The sequence below is a fragment of the Prionailurus bengalensis genome, chromosome A1 (assembly GCF_016509475.1).
Source record: "Prionailurus bengalensis isolate Pbe53 chromosome A1, Fcat_Pben_1.1_paternal_pri, whole genome shotgun sequence".
Lineage (NCBI taxonomy): Eukaryota > Metazoa > Chordata > Mammalia > Carnivora > Felidae > Prionailurus > Prionailurus bengalensis.
In genome coordinates, this window is record NC_057343.1 from 25,477,163 (window position 1) to 25,496,677 (window position 19,515).

Genomic DNA, 19,515 nt, shown 5'->3' on the forward strand with positions numbered 1-19,515 from the left:
GACCTGAGCCAAAGTTGGACTCTTAACCAATTGAGCCACCCAGGTGCCCCTGGAAAATGTAATTTTTATATCACAAATCTTTTACTCCATAATTTTTTCCTAGTAATTTCTGCTAGTTATTTTTTTTTTCTGCTTATTTTTACATTTAACTCTTTGGTTTACTGATAGCGTATTTTGGTAATGTTATAAAATGAAGACCTGACTTCTTTTCCCCCAAATACTTAGCAAATCTTCCCAATACTATGTAGAAAACTAGAACCCTTCCTCTTTAAGAAATTTATATACTAAGTTCTAGAATTTTCCATTCCAGTGATCCACTGATGAATTCTTGAATCAGTATCACTGTATTTTTCAAATTTTTCTTGTCTAATTAGTCTTGCTTATTTAGTATTTTAGCATTATCCAAAAAGAAATTCCATTGGAATTTTTGCTAAGATTACATTTGACTAATAAATTAGATTAGGAGGAACTGCCATTTAAAAAATTAAGTCTCCTGAACCAGGAACAAGATAAGTTTACTATTTATTCAGTCTTTTATGATTTTCTGTCCAGTTTTGCCATTTTTTTCCTCCTTGTATTTCCATTAAGGTTATTTGTAGATAAATATTTTATGCTTTCTGTCACTAATATAAACTGGATTCCATCACATGTATTAATTGGTTACCATTAGTAAATGGCAAGCAGAAAGGCCACTGAGAATTATAAAATCATTTGACATTCACCTACCCCACAGAGCTATATCACACCTATCTACACCATTTCTTTTCTAATCAAATTTTTACCACTGGTATTCAACTACTAAGCAAAAGCAACCAATCAGGCACAATCTAAACTTCTTACCATCAATGAACCACCCTTCTCCTGTATCTCCTATAAATAAGACCAAATTTCTCTTATTTCAAAAAACAAAAAAACCCCTTTCAACTAACTCTGGGAGGGAAACAAGAAAGGGACTGAGTCAGTCAGCAAAAGTAGACTACTCTTTCTAGTATCTTCACAAGGAACAGGAAAAAGATACATGTACCAGCTGGTCAACTGTATCTTGGCTATGTTATTAAATATGTAAATACTGACACACAGACCTACTTTCTACACCCTCCATTTCTAATCACTCCATCAAGACAAATATTTAGCACATAAGTACCAGCCACTGTGCTAAGGAGGATAAGTAAGGCACATGTTCCCAACCTCAAGAATATACTACCAACAGCTTAATCAACCCCTATTTCTCATGGACTAGTGCAAAATCTTCCTTGTTGATCAGGCCTCCCTGTCTCAAATCCTGCTTCGCCATAATCCATCTTCAAAGAGCATCCTTAAGCTAAAGAAATGGCAAATCTGACCAAATCATTCTGTCTAAAATACTTCACCAGGGGAGCCTGGGTGGCTCAGTTGGTCAAGCGTCTGACTTCAGCTCACGGGCCATGGGTTTGAGCTGCGAATCATGCTCTGAGCTGACAGTGCAGAGCCTACTTGAGTTTCTCTCTCTCTCCCTCTCTCTGCCCTCCCCTCACCTGCACACATTCACGTGCTCTCTCGCTCTCTCCCAAAATAAATAAACTTGAAAAAAAATAAAATACTCCACTAGCTCTCCGCTTGTCCTGAATTGGCATGACATGTGACGCCCCTTGTGAAACGATCTCTCCCATCTTTCCTGTCTTTTTTCCCCCATCACACGTTACCAACACCCTGTGTTCTGGTCACAAGTTACAGGCAGCTCTGCCAAAATAAGTGTGGCTACAACCATCCCTCTACGTGCCGTCTTCTCTGCATGAAGCATCCTTACCAATCCCCTCAAGCCCGCTATAAATCTGTGCTCCTTTCGGTCAAATATCACTTTCACCTAGAAACCTTCCCTGAGCATCACGGGAAGAGCTAAGTGTCTCCTGTTCTGTGCTCTTAAGGCACCTCTAAGGTATGCTACTGTAGTGTGGAAAGATAGTGCCTACCTTTCATTTGTATTCATTTTCCTGGTTTAGCAAAAGGTCTAACATACAGCAGAGCCTCAAATGGGCTGGCTAAATAAACTTCATAGCAATATCCTATTTACGTCAATAGACTTACTCTGACTTTGGGAGCAGCAGCTCGAAATTTCACATAAAATAATGTGAAGGCATTGTCTGCATTGGGTACAGATGCAGGATCCTAGAGACACAGGGAAGGGCAGGGAAGGAAGATAATTAGCAAACAAATAATCATTCAGAAAATATGACACCAACCATTTTAAATGGCTACCGCTGGGCCTGTATACCAACCAAAAGCTTACAGAGAAAAATCTCAAAGACAGATTAAATATTAGTATTATTGCTACAAATGAGACATGCTTAGGTGGAACTGTCATCTCCTTCCTCTTCATAATTAAAATTTACCCTATGCTGCATGAATTTTGGTGGTAAACAGACCTGAATTCAGATTCATACTCAGTCACTTACTGACAGCAGGATAATGGCCACATTACTGGACCTCTCTAAGATTCAGCGCATCCATTAAATGCAGATTAGTCATAAAGGTGTTATGCAGCTCAACAGTAAAGCACTAGTTACTGGTACATTGTAGGTACTAGCACTGATTAGGTATTAATTTCCTAAACTTATTAAAAATCTTACAAAACAGAAAAATTATATAGTCTGGCCTTCATGTCAGCTACGAACAATATGAACAGTAAAACAGAAGCCGAAAATCAGAGGCTTTGAACTAAAAGTTCAAGAAGATATTTCATGTTCTTTGAAAAGTAAGCTTAAAACATAAAATGCATAGTCTTTATGATTTTATTTTCTTATCTGTTCAGTGACCATCTTAGCTAGGTGCACTCTTAATTTTGTAACCTAACTCTCTGCTCATTTTCCACGTAGCATCTACTATGACCTGTAATTTGTTTGTTTGTTTCCTTCTTTGCTGATTATTTCTTCTGAATTATCCATGAGGGCAGGGACCTCGCTGGTTCCTTCTCACTATTGTACAGTTCCCAGTACAATACCAACCACTGAGAAGGCACTCGATGAAAATACATTTGTTAAACACAGAAAATTAAATTATCTACCATATGTAAAAAAAAAAAAAAAAAAAAAAACCTCAAAGCATCCATCATATGTAATCCTACCCCTAAGACAGAACTAGTTTTATCATTTTGCTGTATTTCCTTCCAATATTTTCATGAACATAAAATGTTTTAAGTGACAAATGGTTCGAGCCTTATTGTTTACCAATAGTAATGAGTACTTCTCACATTATTAAATATTCTTTGAAAATAAGATTCTGATGAACAGATATAATACAGCCATTTTTTCTATGCTAAATAAAACTGTGATGCATAGTCTTATTTAACAAAATGTTAAAAAAAAAAAAAAAAGTTTCTAGAGGTACTAAGTACTAATCTTACATTTAAGATTATGGAAGGTAAATGAATGAATACAAAAAGAAAAAGAAAAGAAAAGAAAAGAAAAAAAAAGGAACGACCTCACCACTTAACTCACCCTTTTCAATAACTGACTGGTGAGGTTCTGTAGCGTGTTCACAGTATATGTCTTCATGAGGTGCAAGGCTTTAGAAAGACACTGCTTAAACTTCAGCAAATATACAGGATAATCTTTAAAATGTGGCTATAAAGGAAAGGGAAAGATTTACAAAGAGGAAACAAACACTGGCACAGCCAACTACGAAAACAAACCTGTCCTTAAAGTAAAGCTATGTATGATGTTCAAAAGGTCTTATATAGATTGTAAGCTGGACGAAGACGAATACGGGCTTCTCCCCTAATTCCCCTTCAACCAAAAGTTCACTTTATGTCACTTCACTTTTACCAAAGACCTACAGTAGTACCCGTTTTTGTTAACCAAAAGAAATCCAATGAGGATTTTCACTTTTATGAAATGGTAACTGCTTCTTCACTTTAGGACACTTTGATTTACAAAAGGTTTCATAGGAACATTCTGCTTTCAGATAGTGGGGAAAACCTGTACAGCTATAAATCCTTGGGGGATACAAGGAGGGTGATGAAATCAAAGGGCCTGTTCCTTTATTTCCTCCCAAGTAACACTTCCTGTTTCCAAAGAAGTATCTAGAACACCAGGAAGTCAAAAGCCTAAAAATCACCCATCCTTTTAGGTGGCTATACCTGTGTCAGCCAGGATCCCTTTCTGTTCCAGAGGTTGCCTCAGCAGCTGAAAGTACTTTTTTTTACATCACTACAGACAATGACTAAGAATTTGCTACAGTTTTTCTTCAAGTATATTACAGATACCCTGTTTCCCTTCAGAAGAAATACTTTATAACATAGGAAGTAATATAATGTGAATGTTAAGATTTCTTAAAAACATACAGAAACAGGGGCGCCTGGATAGCTCAGTTAGTTAAACACCCAACTCTTGATTTTGGCTTAGGTCATGATCTCACAGTTCGTGAGTTCAAGTCCTGTGTCGGGCTCCATGCTGACAGCTCAGAGCCTGTTTGGGATTCTCTCTCTCCGTCTCTCTCCCTGCCCCCTTTCCTGCTTGTGCAGGCACACACACGCATGCACTTGCACTCTCTCTCAAAAATAAATAAATATACTTAAAAAAAAAAATACAAAAATATCATGACTTACATGAGATGAGATATATGTTATACAGTCATCTAACTTGGCCAGCATAGGTATAAATCCTTCACTATTAACAGACAATGTAGGAGAATTCAGTTTCTTTAAGGAAAAAAAAAATTTTTTTTAATTCACAAAAAATATTCAGGCAAAAGTTGAAAATTATGTATTAGAATTAGCATACTTCCCTTTAGACTGTAAGTTATACTAATGTCTTTACATTTTAAGAATCATCAAAGTATCCTCAAATATAGCCCATGTGTAATAATAAAGAAAGGACAAAAAAGTAATAGTGATTTAATTTAGTTTATTCCTAATGAGCTTTAAGGGGCTCTTCATAAATTTGCAAATATTTACATTACTGCATTGTACAATGTTATATTAACACATCAAGTACCTAGACTTCTCATTTTCTAGTACAACATACACAAATTTCCTACTTTCAAATAGTGGCGATTTTTTTCAAGGTTAAAGGATTAACTAGCACTCATACTATGTTTAGCTGTCATACTATGAAAGTAAAACAATATATAAGCAAAATATAAGTAAGCGTTTAATGATTAAATATATACAAATATAAGCATAAACACAAGTAATATATATAATGTTTAATACTTAACATATAAAACTATACATTAAGACATGAAACTATTTTACATACATGTTTTATATAAATATGAAAATGTAAGTAAAGAAGTGTATGCAAAATATAAGTAAAACCAGTCAACTATTTTTTATCTTGATAGCTTAACAATGAACAATTTCCCCTTGCATTCCATTATTAACTGGTTACTGGTTTTCTATCTCTGTAGTAAACCATAATAATTATAATTAATTTAATACTTTTAGTCATTTATATGTAGTAATTATGATTAATTTATGAGCCGGGAAGACATAGGAATGTAATTTACACAGCAGTCTTAATTGAGACTATTACTCTGATATACAAGCATGCGTTATAAGGACTATACTCCAAACTAAACAGGAGATTATTTTAAAAAATATTTTGATTGCTAAGAGTAGCACAACCACAGCAAGATTTAAAATTTAATACTTCCTCTCACCATCTTTTCAGCTCACAAATAAGATTCTGTACGTGGTAACAGACAAAGGGATTTTAATAACAGTAATACAACTTAAGAGGAACTACTGTTTAAATCATATTTGAAAAAATCTGAACTGGTAATGATACCTACATGGGGTACAAGTAGGAATATCTATCTGCAGGCAAACTATTAAGTTAAATTATCACTCAAGTCAATTTATAAATTTAAAGATGATATTCAGAAAGGAAAATACAAATAAAGTCACTAACTTTACAAAAAGTAAAAAAAAAAAAACAAAAAACCATGCTTACTGTGTTAATAGTTTCCAATTCATTAAAATAGGAAAGCTTTTGTTGAATGTTTTCTGCCAGATCAACAAGTTCCGACTTGCATTTTTTAAAAGAAAAAAATCAGTATAAGAACGTAAGAATCAACACTCCAGTCTCAAAATTACATTGAATACATTTATACCAGACATACAGGTTTATTTTAGACATAAGATTTTAGACTAATGCTCAAAGATTTCTGCAATCGTGGACAAATTAAGTGATGGTTATTACAGCAACTTACATATCTTTTATAAAATAATAAATAATTCCCTTTTAAAAACACATAAAATATACAGAGAAGACTCAGATAAAGTGACTTACATGTTCTATCTTTAGATCATGAGTTTAAGTACAATCTAGATCAGTTCATCTTTTCATAAACCCCACCATTACTATAATCACTTTGCTTACTTGAAAAATGTCAATCAAGAGTGGACAGGGCAAACTAATGTATCGTCTTCATTCTGAAACTGTACTGAGACTTAACAGCTCGAAACATAGGCTTGCCTTGCCACATTCATGTGAGCTTATTTAGAATACAAACAAGCTGGCAATGTCATAACGTGCATGCTTAGCACAAGGCCTCATACAGAGCAGAGTTCAATACATAGTTGGAGAAATTAAAGAGATCAAAATTAAATTCTATCCATCTATTTAAAAATAAAATGTTAAGTATAATCACTAGCCCTCTCCCCTACTCCAAATTACCTGTTCTTTTAGGAGCTGTTCACAGGCTTCATGTAGGGTTCCTGTCTTATTGGACACAAAAAGATACTGTTTCTGCAATGATTCCAGATGCTGAAGAGCACTGTTTACATCATTCAATATAGCATCACACTGCTCCTGAAACCCAGACAAGTAATCCCTCATCTGTCTAGAAAACAGAACCAAAAGGGGATTGGCAATAATATTTTCCCCCAATAAGCAGAGTCAATAAACAACAAAGTCTCATTTTTCCCCAAATGCTTGCATCTCAGGAGAAGAGTCGACCTACCCACTGAAGTTTATTATATTCAGAAAGGTGCCAAAAACTATGTTAACACCTTTTCCAAAACTTAAGAGGAAAAAAAAACCACTGAAACAATGAGCAACAAAAGGAATCAGCCTTAAAGCCACAAGCTGGCTTTTCACATTTAAGGCAATAAATCACCGACTCAACTTTCAAAGACTGGGACACTAGGGCCAACCCGGGGTACTAAGTAGGTCAATCTCTCAGGTCACTTAATGTCTTTGAGAGACGGTGTGATGTCATGGAAAGAATTTTGGACTTGGAATCAGAAGACCTGAGTCACTGAGTCATATGAGGAAAGTCGCTTAGTATTTTCAGGCTTCAGTTTGCACATTTGTAAAATAGGAATAATATAATACCTTTCCTCACATAACTGCTATAAAGATTAACTGAAATCACACATCAAAGAGCCTAACACATTACCTAGCAGTAACAGTCACTTGATAAATGTTAAATAAATGCAATTATTCAATCCACAGTCCCCAAATCAGCTCGACACTATGCACCATCATTTCCCCTATGCTATCAACATACACAAACAGGACAACATAGTTACACCCATTCTAGGTGGGCATCCCCAAAATCTCTTGGGTCACTACTTCTAAAGAAAAGCAACAAACATCTCAGAGTTCCTGTAAAATTCCCACTTGAACTCAAACCTTCTTAGAGTTCTCTAAAAACCCATGTGTGCACCTCCTAACCTATTAATTATGATACAACTATTTGTTTAAATCACACAACTTATCTCTAGCTCTTCTTAAAGAAAATGTTGCTGTTGGAGTTTTTTTTGTATCTTAATTTCGTTTAAAGATACAGATTATGAAATGCTGCAGATGAATGTGATCTAAAAGTTAGGGGACGCCTGGGTGGCTCAGTTAAGTGCCTGACTTCGGCTCAGGTCATGATCTCGCGGTCAGTGAGTTTCAGTCCCACATCGGGCTCTGTGCTGACAGCTGAGAGCCTGGAGCCTGCTTCAGATTCTGGGTCTCCCTCTCTCTCTGACCCTCCGACACTCATGCTCTGTCTCTCTCCATCTCTCAAAAATGAATAAACGTTAAAAAAAAAAAAATTTAAAGTTAGGTTAGCCAACAAACTCAAGAGCCACATACCTATATTTAGTTTCTTCATCCTGATCCATCTGAGTTTGTAGCTTTGCAAACCATGAGAAAAACTAGAAAAATAAAGAGTATTACATTGTCAACAAAACTAAGACAAGATGGAAAGTGGCTACAGGCTAAACAGCAAGTCAAAAGGGTAGACACTACCTAAGTCTTACTGTTTGTGGTTCAGACATTAATAATTATTTTTAAGCCAGGAGATGATCATTTAATTCCATAGTCAATATCTACATGCTAGAAAAGCAAAGGATATTAAAATCATTGGCCACATCCAGAGTCAAACAAAGATAAGGGTTAAAGGTACAGTATATAAAAAATATATATTCTTGGGGCGCCTGGGTGGCGCAGTCGGTTAAGCGTCCGACTTCAGCCAGGTCACGATCTCGCACTCTGTGAGTTCGAGCCCCGCGTCAGGCTCTGGGCTGATGGCTCAGAGCCTGGAGCCTGTTTCCGATTCTGTGCCTCCTTCTCTCTCTGCCCCTCCCCCGTTCATGCTCTGTCTCTCTCTGTCCCAAAAATAAATAAACGTTGAAAAAAAAAAAATTAAAAAAAAAAATATATATATATATATATTCTTTCCTAAGAGGCTAATGCCTATTTGCTACATTGCTAAATTTGAATAGGTAACATAGGGCTTTGGGTCAGTGTTAATATTAATGTTATCTAATAAGGATTATAAAAATACAACTTTGAAATAATATAACAGAATAGATATATATTTATAATATAAATATAACTTTGAAATAATATAACAGTGACTTAACAACATGGGACTTCTATATTAGCTAAACCTGGGTTTGGATTCTAGCCCTACCACCTATGTCGTGAAAAATATCTATTATTAAAAAGAGGTGGAGGGCACAGTCTATTAAGCATCCGACTTTGGCTCCGGTCACAATTTCAAGGTTTGTGAGTTCGAGCCCTGCGTCAGGCTCCACTCTGACAGGACAGAGCCTGCTTGGGATTCTCTCTCTCTACCTCTCTCTCCACCCCTCCCCCAATTGTGCTTTCTCTCTCTCTCAAATAAACTTTAAAAAATAAAATAAAATAAATAAAAAGAGCTAAAGATTGACCTTATACAAGCATGAAGGATAAAAATGTTTTATAGCTTGATCATTGTGGGAGTTAAATTTGTCAAAACTCATCAAACTATATACTTAAAATGGATATATTTTATATTGTGTAAATTATAACTCAATATACAAGTTTTTCAAAAAATCTAAAGAAAAATATGCAGGTAGAAATTTAGCCCAGATTTTTTTTTCCCAAATAGTCCAAATAAGTTCACAGACATGGTGCAAGGTTACGCTCCACAATTCTCAAGTTGGATTTGACGTCAAGGGTATGCTTCATTCTCTCCAGATATTAGGCTTGCCAAGTGCCTTAGCTATCATTCACTGAACACTGACTGTGTTGTGTGCCTGTCAAACACTGTATGCATTATCTAATTTTCAGAAAAATCCCATGAGATAGGTATATAATCATCCTTGTTTTGCAGATTCGAAAAGTAAAGGCCTAAGAGGATAAGTGATTTGCCTAAACTCACAAAGATGGTAAGTGATGGAGAGGGTGACTTTCAGATGCAGGCTGGCCTAACTCAAGAGGTGGAGCTCTTTTTCACTTTGCCACACTGCCTCGACTTCCTAGATCTGCAATTCAGCAGGCTTGCTTTTTGTTTTCCTTGGTAAATGCCTCAGCTCTGATTTTTATACAGCAGAAAGAAGAGACAAAAGAAGTGGCAGAAGAAACTGCTATATATTTAGGTTTATGATTAGGAATAAATAGCCACCAGGGGAAGACTGATTACACACACAAATTTTAAAAAATAACTTATTTTAAAAAATAAGGGTTCATCTAAAGAGAATCTTTAGGTTCTTAAAAAAAGAAATTACCTAGCAACAAGCAGAGGGGGGTGTATGTGTGTGCATGTGCGTGTATGTGCACACACACATGCGTGCTAGGGGGACCCACTGACATAAGCAGACACTGGGGGAGGCCAAAAGTGCATGAAACATTAAAACCTTAATGATGAGCTATCAACATCCAAAGTTGGAATATCGTATCTTTATCTGTATCGCAAATACAATTGGGCAACAGGTTTATTTAAAACACTCACAGAGGTATCTGGGTGGCTCAGTCAGTTGAGCGTACGACTTCGGCTCAGGTCACGATCTCACAATTTGGGAGTTCAAGCCCCACACCGGGCTCACTGCTCTCAGTGCAGAACCCACTTCAGAACCCCTGTCCCCCTCTCTCCCTGCCCCTCCCTTGCTTGTTTTCCCTCTCCCTCTCTCTCAAAAATAAATGGAACATTTTAAATAAATAAGTAAATATAAATAAGTAAAAATAAAACACTTACAAAACTACCACAGCTAACACAAAATCGAGAATGTTCTAGAAAGATCTGGTGTTAACTATATCTTCAAAGGTTTAGAACTTTTAACAAGGACACTTTTTCATTAGCCCTGTCTTGAGATCTTTAAAATAATCAAGCATCCTTAGAAACAACAATGCCATTCACCTGCTGTGCAGTTTCAATTCTTTCTTCTTCCATTTCTAAGGAAATGAAACCCTTCAAGAGAATGTCTTCTGTAGATTCAGGTACTATTGAAGGCTCTGCAGCAGGCAGCGACTGGGATGTTAAACTGCACAAGTCTTCAAGTGGAAGCTTCAAAAAAAAAAGAGCCACAGAGATATTTAAATAGCGTGAAAATTCTCTAAACTCTTGACTGTTATTATTCCATCTCACTTGTTTTGAAAGATCATTTGAGGCTAATAACTGCCATATGACAGTAACACTTACAGCTAGGCTCTTTCTATTAAATGCTAGTCTCAAAACGTAAACGTAATACGGTTATTGCACCGAGAGTTAGGTATGATTTTTGAGTTGCCTTTCTAATACTGGCAGTGAATCTGTGCTAGTCAACACACGTTTTCTTACTTGAACCTCATGAACTGGCACCAAAGGCAAAAACCTGTATGCTGTTGAAAGTAGCTTGCCTTTCCCGGGATCTAACAAAAGAGCCTGGCCTCATTCATGCTTGCCAACAGAAAATAAATCACACCCAAGAATTAACTATCAATAAACATGACCTCCTTCTGCCATTTCTACCATTGGCACACTTCGCCCACACCTTCTTGGTGGTAAATTCTGAAACTGTAACTGAGGGGAAACCATCTCAGAACTCCCGTCGGTTTCGGAAGAGCCCCCCCCCCCCCCAGAAGGCCTCATTTTGACACCATCAAATACTTTGACCTACAATACTTTCCAGTTCTCCACTACTAAAGATAGCCCAGGTGTTAATTTACCTATAGTCACACAGACGTACTAATTTTGGACCTCAAATAAAGGGAGTGTGGATAAAGGATGAGGTAAAAAGGCCTAAATGTTTCAATTCCAGTTTTTAGTCCTTAGGGCGTAACATTTAAGGCCCATCTACAGAAAATTTTGACCCAGGGCCTTAGGCAATTGCCCCTGTTTTTCCAGACACAAGAATTTCTTCTGAAGACAGGCTTTTATCTTCAAAGCTTAAAAAAAAGCTAGATGAACAATGCACCATCACTAATTTAGAAATACAACCCTTTGGGGTGCCTGGGTGGCTCCGTCAGTTAAGTGTCCGACTTCAGCTCAGGTTATGATCTCACAGTTTGTGGGTTCAAGCCCCTTGTCGGCCTCTGTGCTGACAGCTCAGAGCCTGGAGCCTTCGTCTCTCTCTGCCCCTCCCTCACACTCTTGTCTCTTAAAAATGAATAAAACTTTTTAAAAAAATTAAAAAGAAAAAAATTAAAGAGAAATACAACCCTTTAAAAACAGGCTTTAAAAAAATTTTTTTTAATTTTATAGACAGAGAAATAAGTGAGTGGGGAAGGAGCAGAGGAAGGTAGGAGGAGGGTGGGGGGGGAGAGAGAGGGGGGGGGAGAGAGAGAGGGAGAGAGAGAGAGAGAGAGAGAGAGAGAATCTCAAGCAGGCTCCACACTCAGCACAGAGCCTAATGTGGGGTTCAATCCCACAACCCTGGGATCATGACCTGGGCCAAAATCAAGAGTCAGACCTCCACTCAGGCACCCCCAAAATAGGCGTTTCTGTCCTGAGTTCAAGTGGGGCTATACCTCCTGGCATGGGGAAGCGTGTTATGGTGCAGCCTGGCTTGAACACTGCTCCTGCTCACTTATAAGCTGTGTGACGATGGGCAAATTACCTAATGCTCCTAATCCTCAATTTCTTTTCTGCAAAATAGGAACTACAATATCTGTATCCTGAAGCCACTAGGGAAAAAAGAAAACATGGGTGTGGGAAAACAGGCTTCCTGAACTGCTGGGAAGCTGCAGACCAAAAAAAAAAAAAGGTTCAGCAACGTCCTCAACCTGCCTCCTCCCCACAAATGACTCTGACTCAAGAGCCAGGAGGTCATGAGTAAACGTAAATACCTCTTACTAAGGGTATCACTTGTTCATGTAACCCTTCCTGAATGGTGACATAATCCTTCAATATAAAAGGACTATGGCACACGCAGAATTAAGTTTCTCAAATCCAGTGAGAATCTATTTTGAATCCAAAGCATCATCAGCAACCGTGTGCTGCCACCAGGGGTTCGGAAGGTAAAAGGGCCTAATTATTTCATTTCAATTCCAGTTCTTAGTCTGGAGGCAGAGGAAGCTGTGCTAAGTCACACTACTCCTGCTCTGTGGAGCCATCCCAGTTACCACAACAAGCTGCCTCCTCGGAGAGGGGGAGGTAACCCACCAGAGACAATACTACATGTATTTAGCATCATGCTTGTCACATAGTAAACACTCAATAAATCTAAGCTACTGTCATTTATCCTTTTATTATTATCCCTATTTATGAGCAATAACAGAGTAAGTAAATCTATAAATCAGAATCGATAGTGCTCTTGGGGAAAGAATAGTCCTTAGGCTATCTTTTTTTTTTAATGTTTATGTATTTATTTTGAGAAAGAGAACATGCGCACTCATGCGTTTGCATACGTGCAAGTGAGGGAGGGGCAGAGAGAGAGAGGGAGAGAAAGAATCCTAAGCAGGCTCCAAGCTCAGTGCAGAGCCTGACGCAGAGCTCAATCTCACGACCGTGAGATCATAACCGGAGCCAAATTCAGGAGTCGAGTGCTTAACCAACTGAGATACCCAGGCACCCCCATAAGCTATCTTTATGAATCTGGATTTCATTAGTAGTAAAATTTAGTTCTATTCAGACTGTGACAAAAGTCAAACATGTAATGCTATCCTCAATGTTTACACAATAGCTAAGGGGGAAGGAGAGGTGGGTCAGGGTCAGATTTGAAAACATACCAGAAAGCACCGGGAGACTGGGCTAAGGTAAGGAAAGCTGGACACAGTGCTGCTGCAATGTGCTCATCAGTACATTCAAGACAGCTAAAGACTCAGTGAACTTGAAGACAGTGCACTAAAATCACCCAATAGGAAACATAAAGAGGAAACAGAATGAATAAATAAAAACCAAACACAATATCCAAGAACACAGAGATGGCATCATATTATCTAGTACATGTATAAATAGAATCCCAAAAGGAGAGAGAACAGGGTAGAAAAAAAATTTTTAAAAAGATAATAGTTGAAACATTTCCAATAAAAGATAGCAAACTACAGTTCTGAGAAGCTCAGAGAATCCCAAGCAAAATCTCTCTCTCTCTCTCTCTCTCTCTCTCACACACACACACACACACACACACACAAATACACATGTACACACATGATACTCAAACTTCTAAAAATAAAGTTTAAAAAAATATGCTAGAAGACATAGGAGAAAAGACATATTATATGCAGAAGAATGAAGATAAGAATTAAAAGAATTACAACAGACTTCTCACCAGAAATTAAACAAATCTTTTAAGAAATAAAAGAAAAAAACCATCAATCCAGAATTCTTAATCTAGTAGAGTATCTTTTTTAAATGAAAAGGGCTGTTTAAACAAAGCTGAGAAAATGCATTTCCAACAGTCTTGTACTACAAGAAATGTTAAAGGCAGTTCTTCAAAAGCAGATGGAACGTAATACCAGATGGAAAAATGGATCTTAAAAACAAGCCAACAAAAAACGAAAGGCTCTAGAAATAGTTAAAATAAAAGCAAATGGTAATTTTTTTTCTTTTTAATCACTCAGAAAGATAAATGTCAAAAGCAAAAAATATATCAGGCTCAGTCAGTTAAGCGACGACTCTTGATTTTGGCTCAGGTCAAGATCTCATGGTTTGTGAGTTGAAGCCTCCAGTTGTTCAGGCTCCGCATTGACAGCACAGAACCTGCTGGGGATTCTCTCTCTTTCTCTCTCTCTCTCTCTCTCTGCTCCTCCCCTGCTCGTGTACTCTCTCTCAAAATAAATGAACGTTTAAAAAAATATTTATCTTCTAATTTACTTTACAAAACAAAATCATATGAAAACTCTAGATACTTGAGAAGGCAGTGTAGATATTCCAGACAAAGTCTGTAGTCTAGATGTTGTGAGTAAACATGATCATGTGAATATATGAAAAAACATTCAATTTGATTACTTCATGTACAAATACTACTTTTCAAGCATGAGGACTTTTAAATACCAGAAGCAGAAGGAAGCTTCCCGTCCTGTTCCCTTGTACTCCCTAATACAAAACCATTTTCTCTCAAACCAAGAAGCCACATTAACTGAAACTACTTTTTTTTTTTTTAATGTTTATTTATTTTTGAGAGACAGAGTGTGAGCAGGGAAGCGGCAGAGAGAGGGAGACAGAATCTGAAGCAGGCTCCAGGCTCTGAGCTGTCAGCATAGAGCCTGACGCAGGGCTCGAACTCACGAACCGTGAGGTCATGACCTGAGCCAAAGTCGGAAGCTAACTGACAGAGTCACCCAGGCGCCCCCAACTGCAACTAATTCTAAGAAACAATTTTTTAAAGAAACAAAGCAAGTTACTTTTTAAAAGAGAATGAAAAACTGGCCCCATTAGGTACATTTCTTCAGCTGTCTTCTTTTCTTAAAGCACCTGGAATAGAATGGAAAAGCAAGAAGGGGTGTGCTGGGGTCACAAACTTTCCTGTTCTGACCTCTCATTCACTCCTGCCTCTCCTGGCTGGCTCGGTCAGTAGAGCATAGACCCTGGATCTCAGAGTCGTGAGTTCAAGCTCAAGCTCCATGTTGGGCACAGAGATTATTTAAAAAAATAAATAAGTAAAAAAACTGAGTCTCATTAACTCATTCACTCCTGAGTCCTCTGACACACTATACGGTGCTAGCTTCCAGATGGAGCATTTACCATCAGAGAGAAGAGCACAAATCTAGGTATCTAACTGTCAGTCCTAGAGAGCTATTGTATAGTTTATGCAAATGGTACGTTAACATATTAAATAATAATTATAATAAACAATCAACCTTGCCTGACCAGCTAAGCAGGTCCAGGAAAAAACCAAATACACCTTTCTCTCCCGAACTTTATTTCTTGTACATTTCCGGGTTGGAGAAAATCACTTTCCTAATCTAAACAATTCATTCCCTAAATGAAACCTGATGTTACTTTCTCTGTTTGAAGCAAATCATTGAAGACGTATAGATGGAATCTCAGAACCTTCAAGGCACTTAACGTTTTCTTTTCTTACCTTTGGTCTGAGTGACACCTATACCAGCATAGGATCACAAGATTCTAATCTACTCTTTCAAGTTATCAATCATGTGGGGAGAAAAGCATATGAATAATACAGTACTTACAGCTCGCTTGCCATGTGCACTTAACATACATGATTTCACTAAATTCTCACAATCACAACCCCCCATCAGACAGTAAGTATACTATAATCCCTTTTTTAAGAAAAAAAACAGGCTCAGAGAAGTTAAATATACTAAGAACACACAGTCTTTAGGAAAACAAGTTACAATTCATTTCAGGTAAATTTCAGGGTTAATTATTGCAGCATTTATGAAGAACTACTAAATTCAGCAGAAAGCAAAAGGCCCTCACTACTAAAACAGATGAATCTTGGCTGCAAGAAACCAGTCTACCTAATATTCTACTTCAAATTCTTTTATCTAACACCAAAAAAAGAGAAAGATATAACTTCTTTCCAAAATATGACCAGTTCCTCTTCATAAAAGAGAAAAATATTTTCTAAAAAAGTTAACAGCTTTACGGTATTTACTGAAGCATCAGCTGGCCTTTTGCTATTCAACCAACTTGCTCAGTGCCAGCTGTTCAGGAAGTAATTTATCTTGTGAGAACTGTGAAACACTGCAGAAAATCCTTTACAGATACACTGTTTGGAGAAAATAAAAACTGAGCCATTCTTTTTTCAGCACCAGTGTTAAGAGTGGTAACAGACAGGGGGACCTGGGTAGCTCAGTCGGTGGGTATCCGACTCTTAATCTCGGCTCAGGTCATGATCTCACAGTTCGGTTCGTGTGTTGGGTTCCATGCTGACAGTGCATGGAGCCTGCTTGGGATTCTCTCTCTCCCTCCCCCACCCCCCCCCCGCCTCTCTCTCTCTCTCTCTCTCTCTCTCTCTCTCTGTACCCCTCCCCCACTTGTGCTTACGCTCTCTCTAGAAATAAACATTAAAAAAAAAAAAGGGTGGTAACAGATAAAAAAAATTCAATTCCAGTCTTCCCATCAGACATAGAAACACTTCCCATCAGACAGGGAAACAAGGGCTACAGATAGCTGAAAAACAATGATCCCCCTGACAGATGCCCCAGACAGGAAAATAAAGGCCATTTCATCCTCACAGAAATCCCATACGTACACTGCATATACCAGAACACCTTCACTCAACCCTTGAACCTGTCAAGCTCATCTCCCACCTGTGACTTTGCATTGCTTTTTCCTCCACCTGCAAGGTTACTTCTCCAATCTTTGCAAGGCTGGCATTTTGTTTTCCACCGTGAGTTCTCGCCTTAGACCGTCACTTTCTTAGAGAGGCTTCCTTCCTTGTCTAGAGCATACCTCAATCCCTTTCCGTCATACTATCTTGTTTTATTTTCCTTATACCATGGATCGTTGTCTGAACTTACCCTGTTCTTTTCTACAAGCTCATGATCACAATTATGTTAGCTCCAGGAAGCTAGGGAGCTTGATTTGCTTATCTTTCTATCCTCAATTCCTAGCCCAGAACAGGCACAAAATATATGTTAAACAACTGCATGAGATTAATGTGGATACTATACCGCATAAATATGAAAAAAAAAATAGGATGAAAACGAAAGATTCCATTTACTTCACTCCAAAACCTTTCCTTTGTGTTCAACGAGAATAGTAATAGTTTATGAGCTAAGACAATAAAAGCAAATTGGGTTACTTTTCTTGTGGACTATGTTCCCCACAGGTGCTGTGATGCCCAAGCATCCTGCTTCTGTAACAGGCCAAATCAACTATAACCGGACTGGAACATTTATAGAGCAAACAACTTCTGTTATCCAAAGCATAAAAGACTTTGATAGCCAAGTCAAAGAAATTTCCACCTGTTTCCTCATTTATTTCAGCATTGCATCCTACAGGTGAACAGAGAAACCCAAGAAAGAACACCTGTATTTTCTGGCAGAGGACGTTAACAGTGAAAGTGAACTTTCAAAGTTCTTACTCTCTAAAACTTGAGGGTAGAAAAAAATAGTTTATGTCTCTAAAAACAATCCACCTTTGGACACAATCCCAAATCCTGTAAAATGAATGCTTCCAACATTAAAAAAAAAAATCATTATTAATAAAACAATAATCCTAAACCTGGCCCTCAAACCAGAAAAAAGTCTGTCCATCTGACAATTCATAAGATGTTCTTTTTGATACTGTAACTACTTGAACTGAATTACACAAGCGATAATATGCATAACAACCCAATAATAACTAGGATTAAAAACACTGACACCACCGAAAGCCAGCATTACCTAATAATGCACTGACCCAGCTTTCAAAGAAAATTCTTTTCTATTGCTCGGCTATCGGTCAGATAAATCGATCTCCCATAATCTGCACTTGATGGAGAGCTCATTGCTCTGTGTGCGCTGAATGAAACCCTCACTCGGGATCAAGTTTTTGTCTCTCCAAGTGCCCCATGGAAAAAGGAAGCTGGGTTATTCATTAAGGCGGTAAATGAATACTAATAAGGAGGCTGTCCTGAAGCAAAGCACTTCGGGGGTCGGTGCCCTCTCCTGGGAGATGGTGGGCAGCAGGATTATGCCTCAGCTGATAGCACGGATACCTGGGACAAGACGCCCACGGCAAGGCTCCCAGCCAACCGTCCAACACCGCAGGCGGAGGGCTGGGTGCCCGCCAACACCAGCCACTGGACGCCCCCGCAGTCGTCCCCGTGCGAGAGTAGAGGTGGCAGTCGCCGGCAGAGCCAGGCCTGACAGCCCGGGAGGGTGAGGCGCCTCTCCCACCGGAGCCGCCACCGTGGCCGGGGAGGAGGGAGAAGAGACCGCGGGCAAGAGTCTGCAAGGCCGGGGCCCACCGGCACGCCGAAGAAGCATCCCAGCTCGCTTTCTCGCCGCCCCAGCCCAGTCCCAGCCCGTCACCTCACCTCGGCCGGCACAGGCAGGTTCTCCACCGCCGCCTTCAGCTCCAACACCGAGTCCGTCTGCCTGTCGGTCAGCGGCGCCGTCGTGTCGGGTCTCCGATCCCAGAGAGCCAGCTTCTCCCGAGCGTCCCGCTCTGCCGCCGCCTCAGGCGGCAGCAAGAGCGCCGCCTCCGCCATCGCCGCCGCCCCTGCGGCCCTCAACAGCAGCGGGGTGGAGGGGACCCCCACAGACAGGCCCTGGCCACTTCCGGGGAAGCCGGGGCTTCCAGCAAGGCACCGGCGGCGGGGCGGAGCGGAATACCCTGACTCCGGAAGTGCTTCTACAGTGTGTGGGGGCGGGACCGAGGCCAGGACAGACGTGGCTCTAAACGGGGTACAAATATTTCCGGTTGGGAAGGCGTAGAGGGAGAAGAATGTGGGCCCTGACGGAAATAGATGTGCCCCTACCGGAAGTCTCTTCCTCAACTTCAATAACTTTATTGTAATGTGTGTTCAGGTTATTGACAATTGAGCTACGTGACCCTGCCGGCAGAGGTCCTCCCGGGCTCCCGGATCTACTCACTGCTTCTGCTCCTTGCCGAGTAGTCTGGGTGGGGTATGCGGTCTCTGATTTCCGTGGAGACATGTGACAGTTTCCACCGCCTAGATCACGATCACAGTATAAAATTTTCCAACATCCAGCAAGAGAGCCAACTTCAGAAAACACATAAGAATTCAAAAGATGTCTGAATATCAAACACCATTAATAATACTAGATAACTGGAAACAACCTAAATGCCCAACATTGAAGAACTGGATTAATGCATGGCACAGACATGTAATTGAAATACTATTCTGTCACTTAAATCATGTAGTTTTTGAGCGACAGAACAATTATGGTATTGCATATATGTCAAATAAAAGTTATATATTCTATAACTTATAGAATA

General features: G+C 39.0%; 1 protein-coding gene across 2 annotated transcripts in view; it reads right to left on the reverse strand.

The window, feature by feature from the left end:
- The window catches only part of COG3 (component of oligomeric golgi complex 3), a 72,696-nt gene extending 53,759 nt beyond the window's left edge, over positions 1–18,937 (reverse strand). Inside the window, exons 1-8 of one of the 2 annotated variants that reach the window (XM_043579045.1) lie at positions 18,590–18,937; positions 10,597–10,743; positions 8,067–8,128; positions 6,657–6,822; positions 5,931–6,005; positions 4,583–4,675; positions 3,474–3,599; positions 2,065–2,145 (exon numbers count right to left, since the gene is read on the reverse strand). In XM_043579045.1, the coding sequence (XP_043434980.1) occupies positions 2,065–2,145; positions 3,474–3,599; positions 4,583–4,675; positions 5,931–6,005; positions 6,657–6,822; positions 8,067–8,128; positions 10,597–10,743; positions 18,590–18,763 (924 nt within the window). In that variant the 5' untranslated portion in view covers positions 18,764–18,937. The remainder of the gene's footprint in view (positions 1–2,064; positions 2,146–3,473; positions 3,600–4,582; positions 4,676–5,930; positions 6,006–6,656; positions 6,823–8,066; positions 8,129–10,596; positions 10,744–18,589) is intronic. The other variant, XM_043579036.1, reaches the window with a different exon arrangement.
- Between the last annotated feature and the right edge of the window lie 578 nt (positions 18,938–19,515).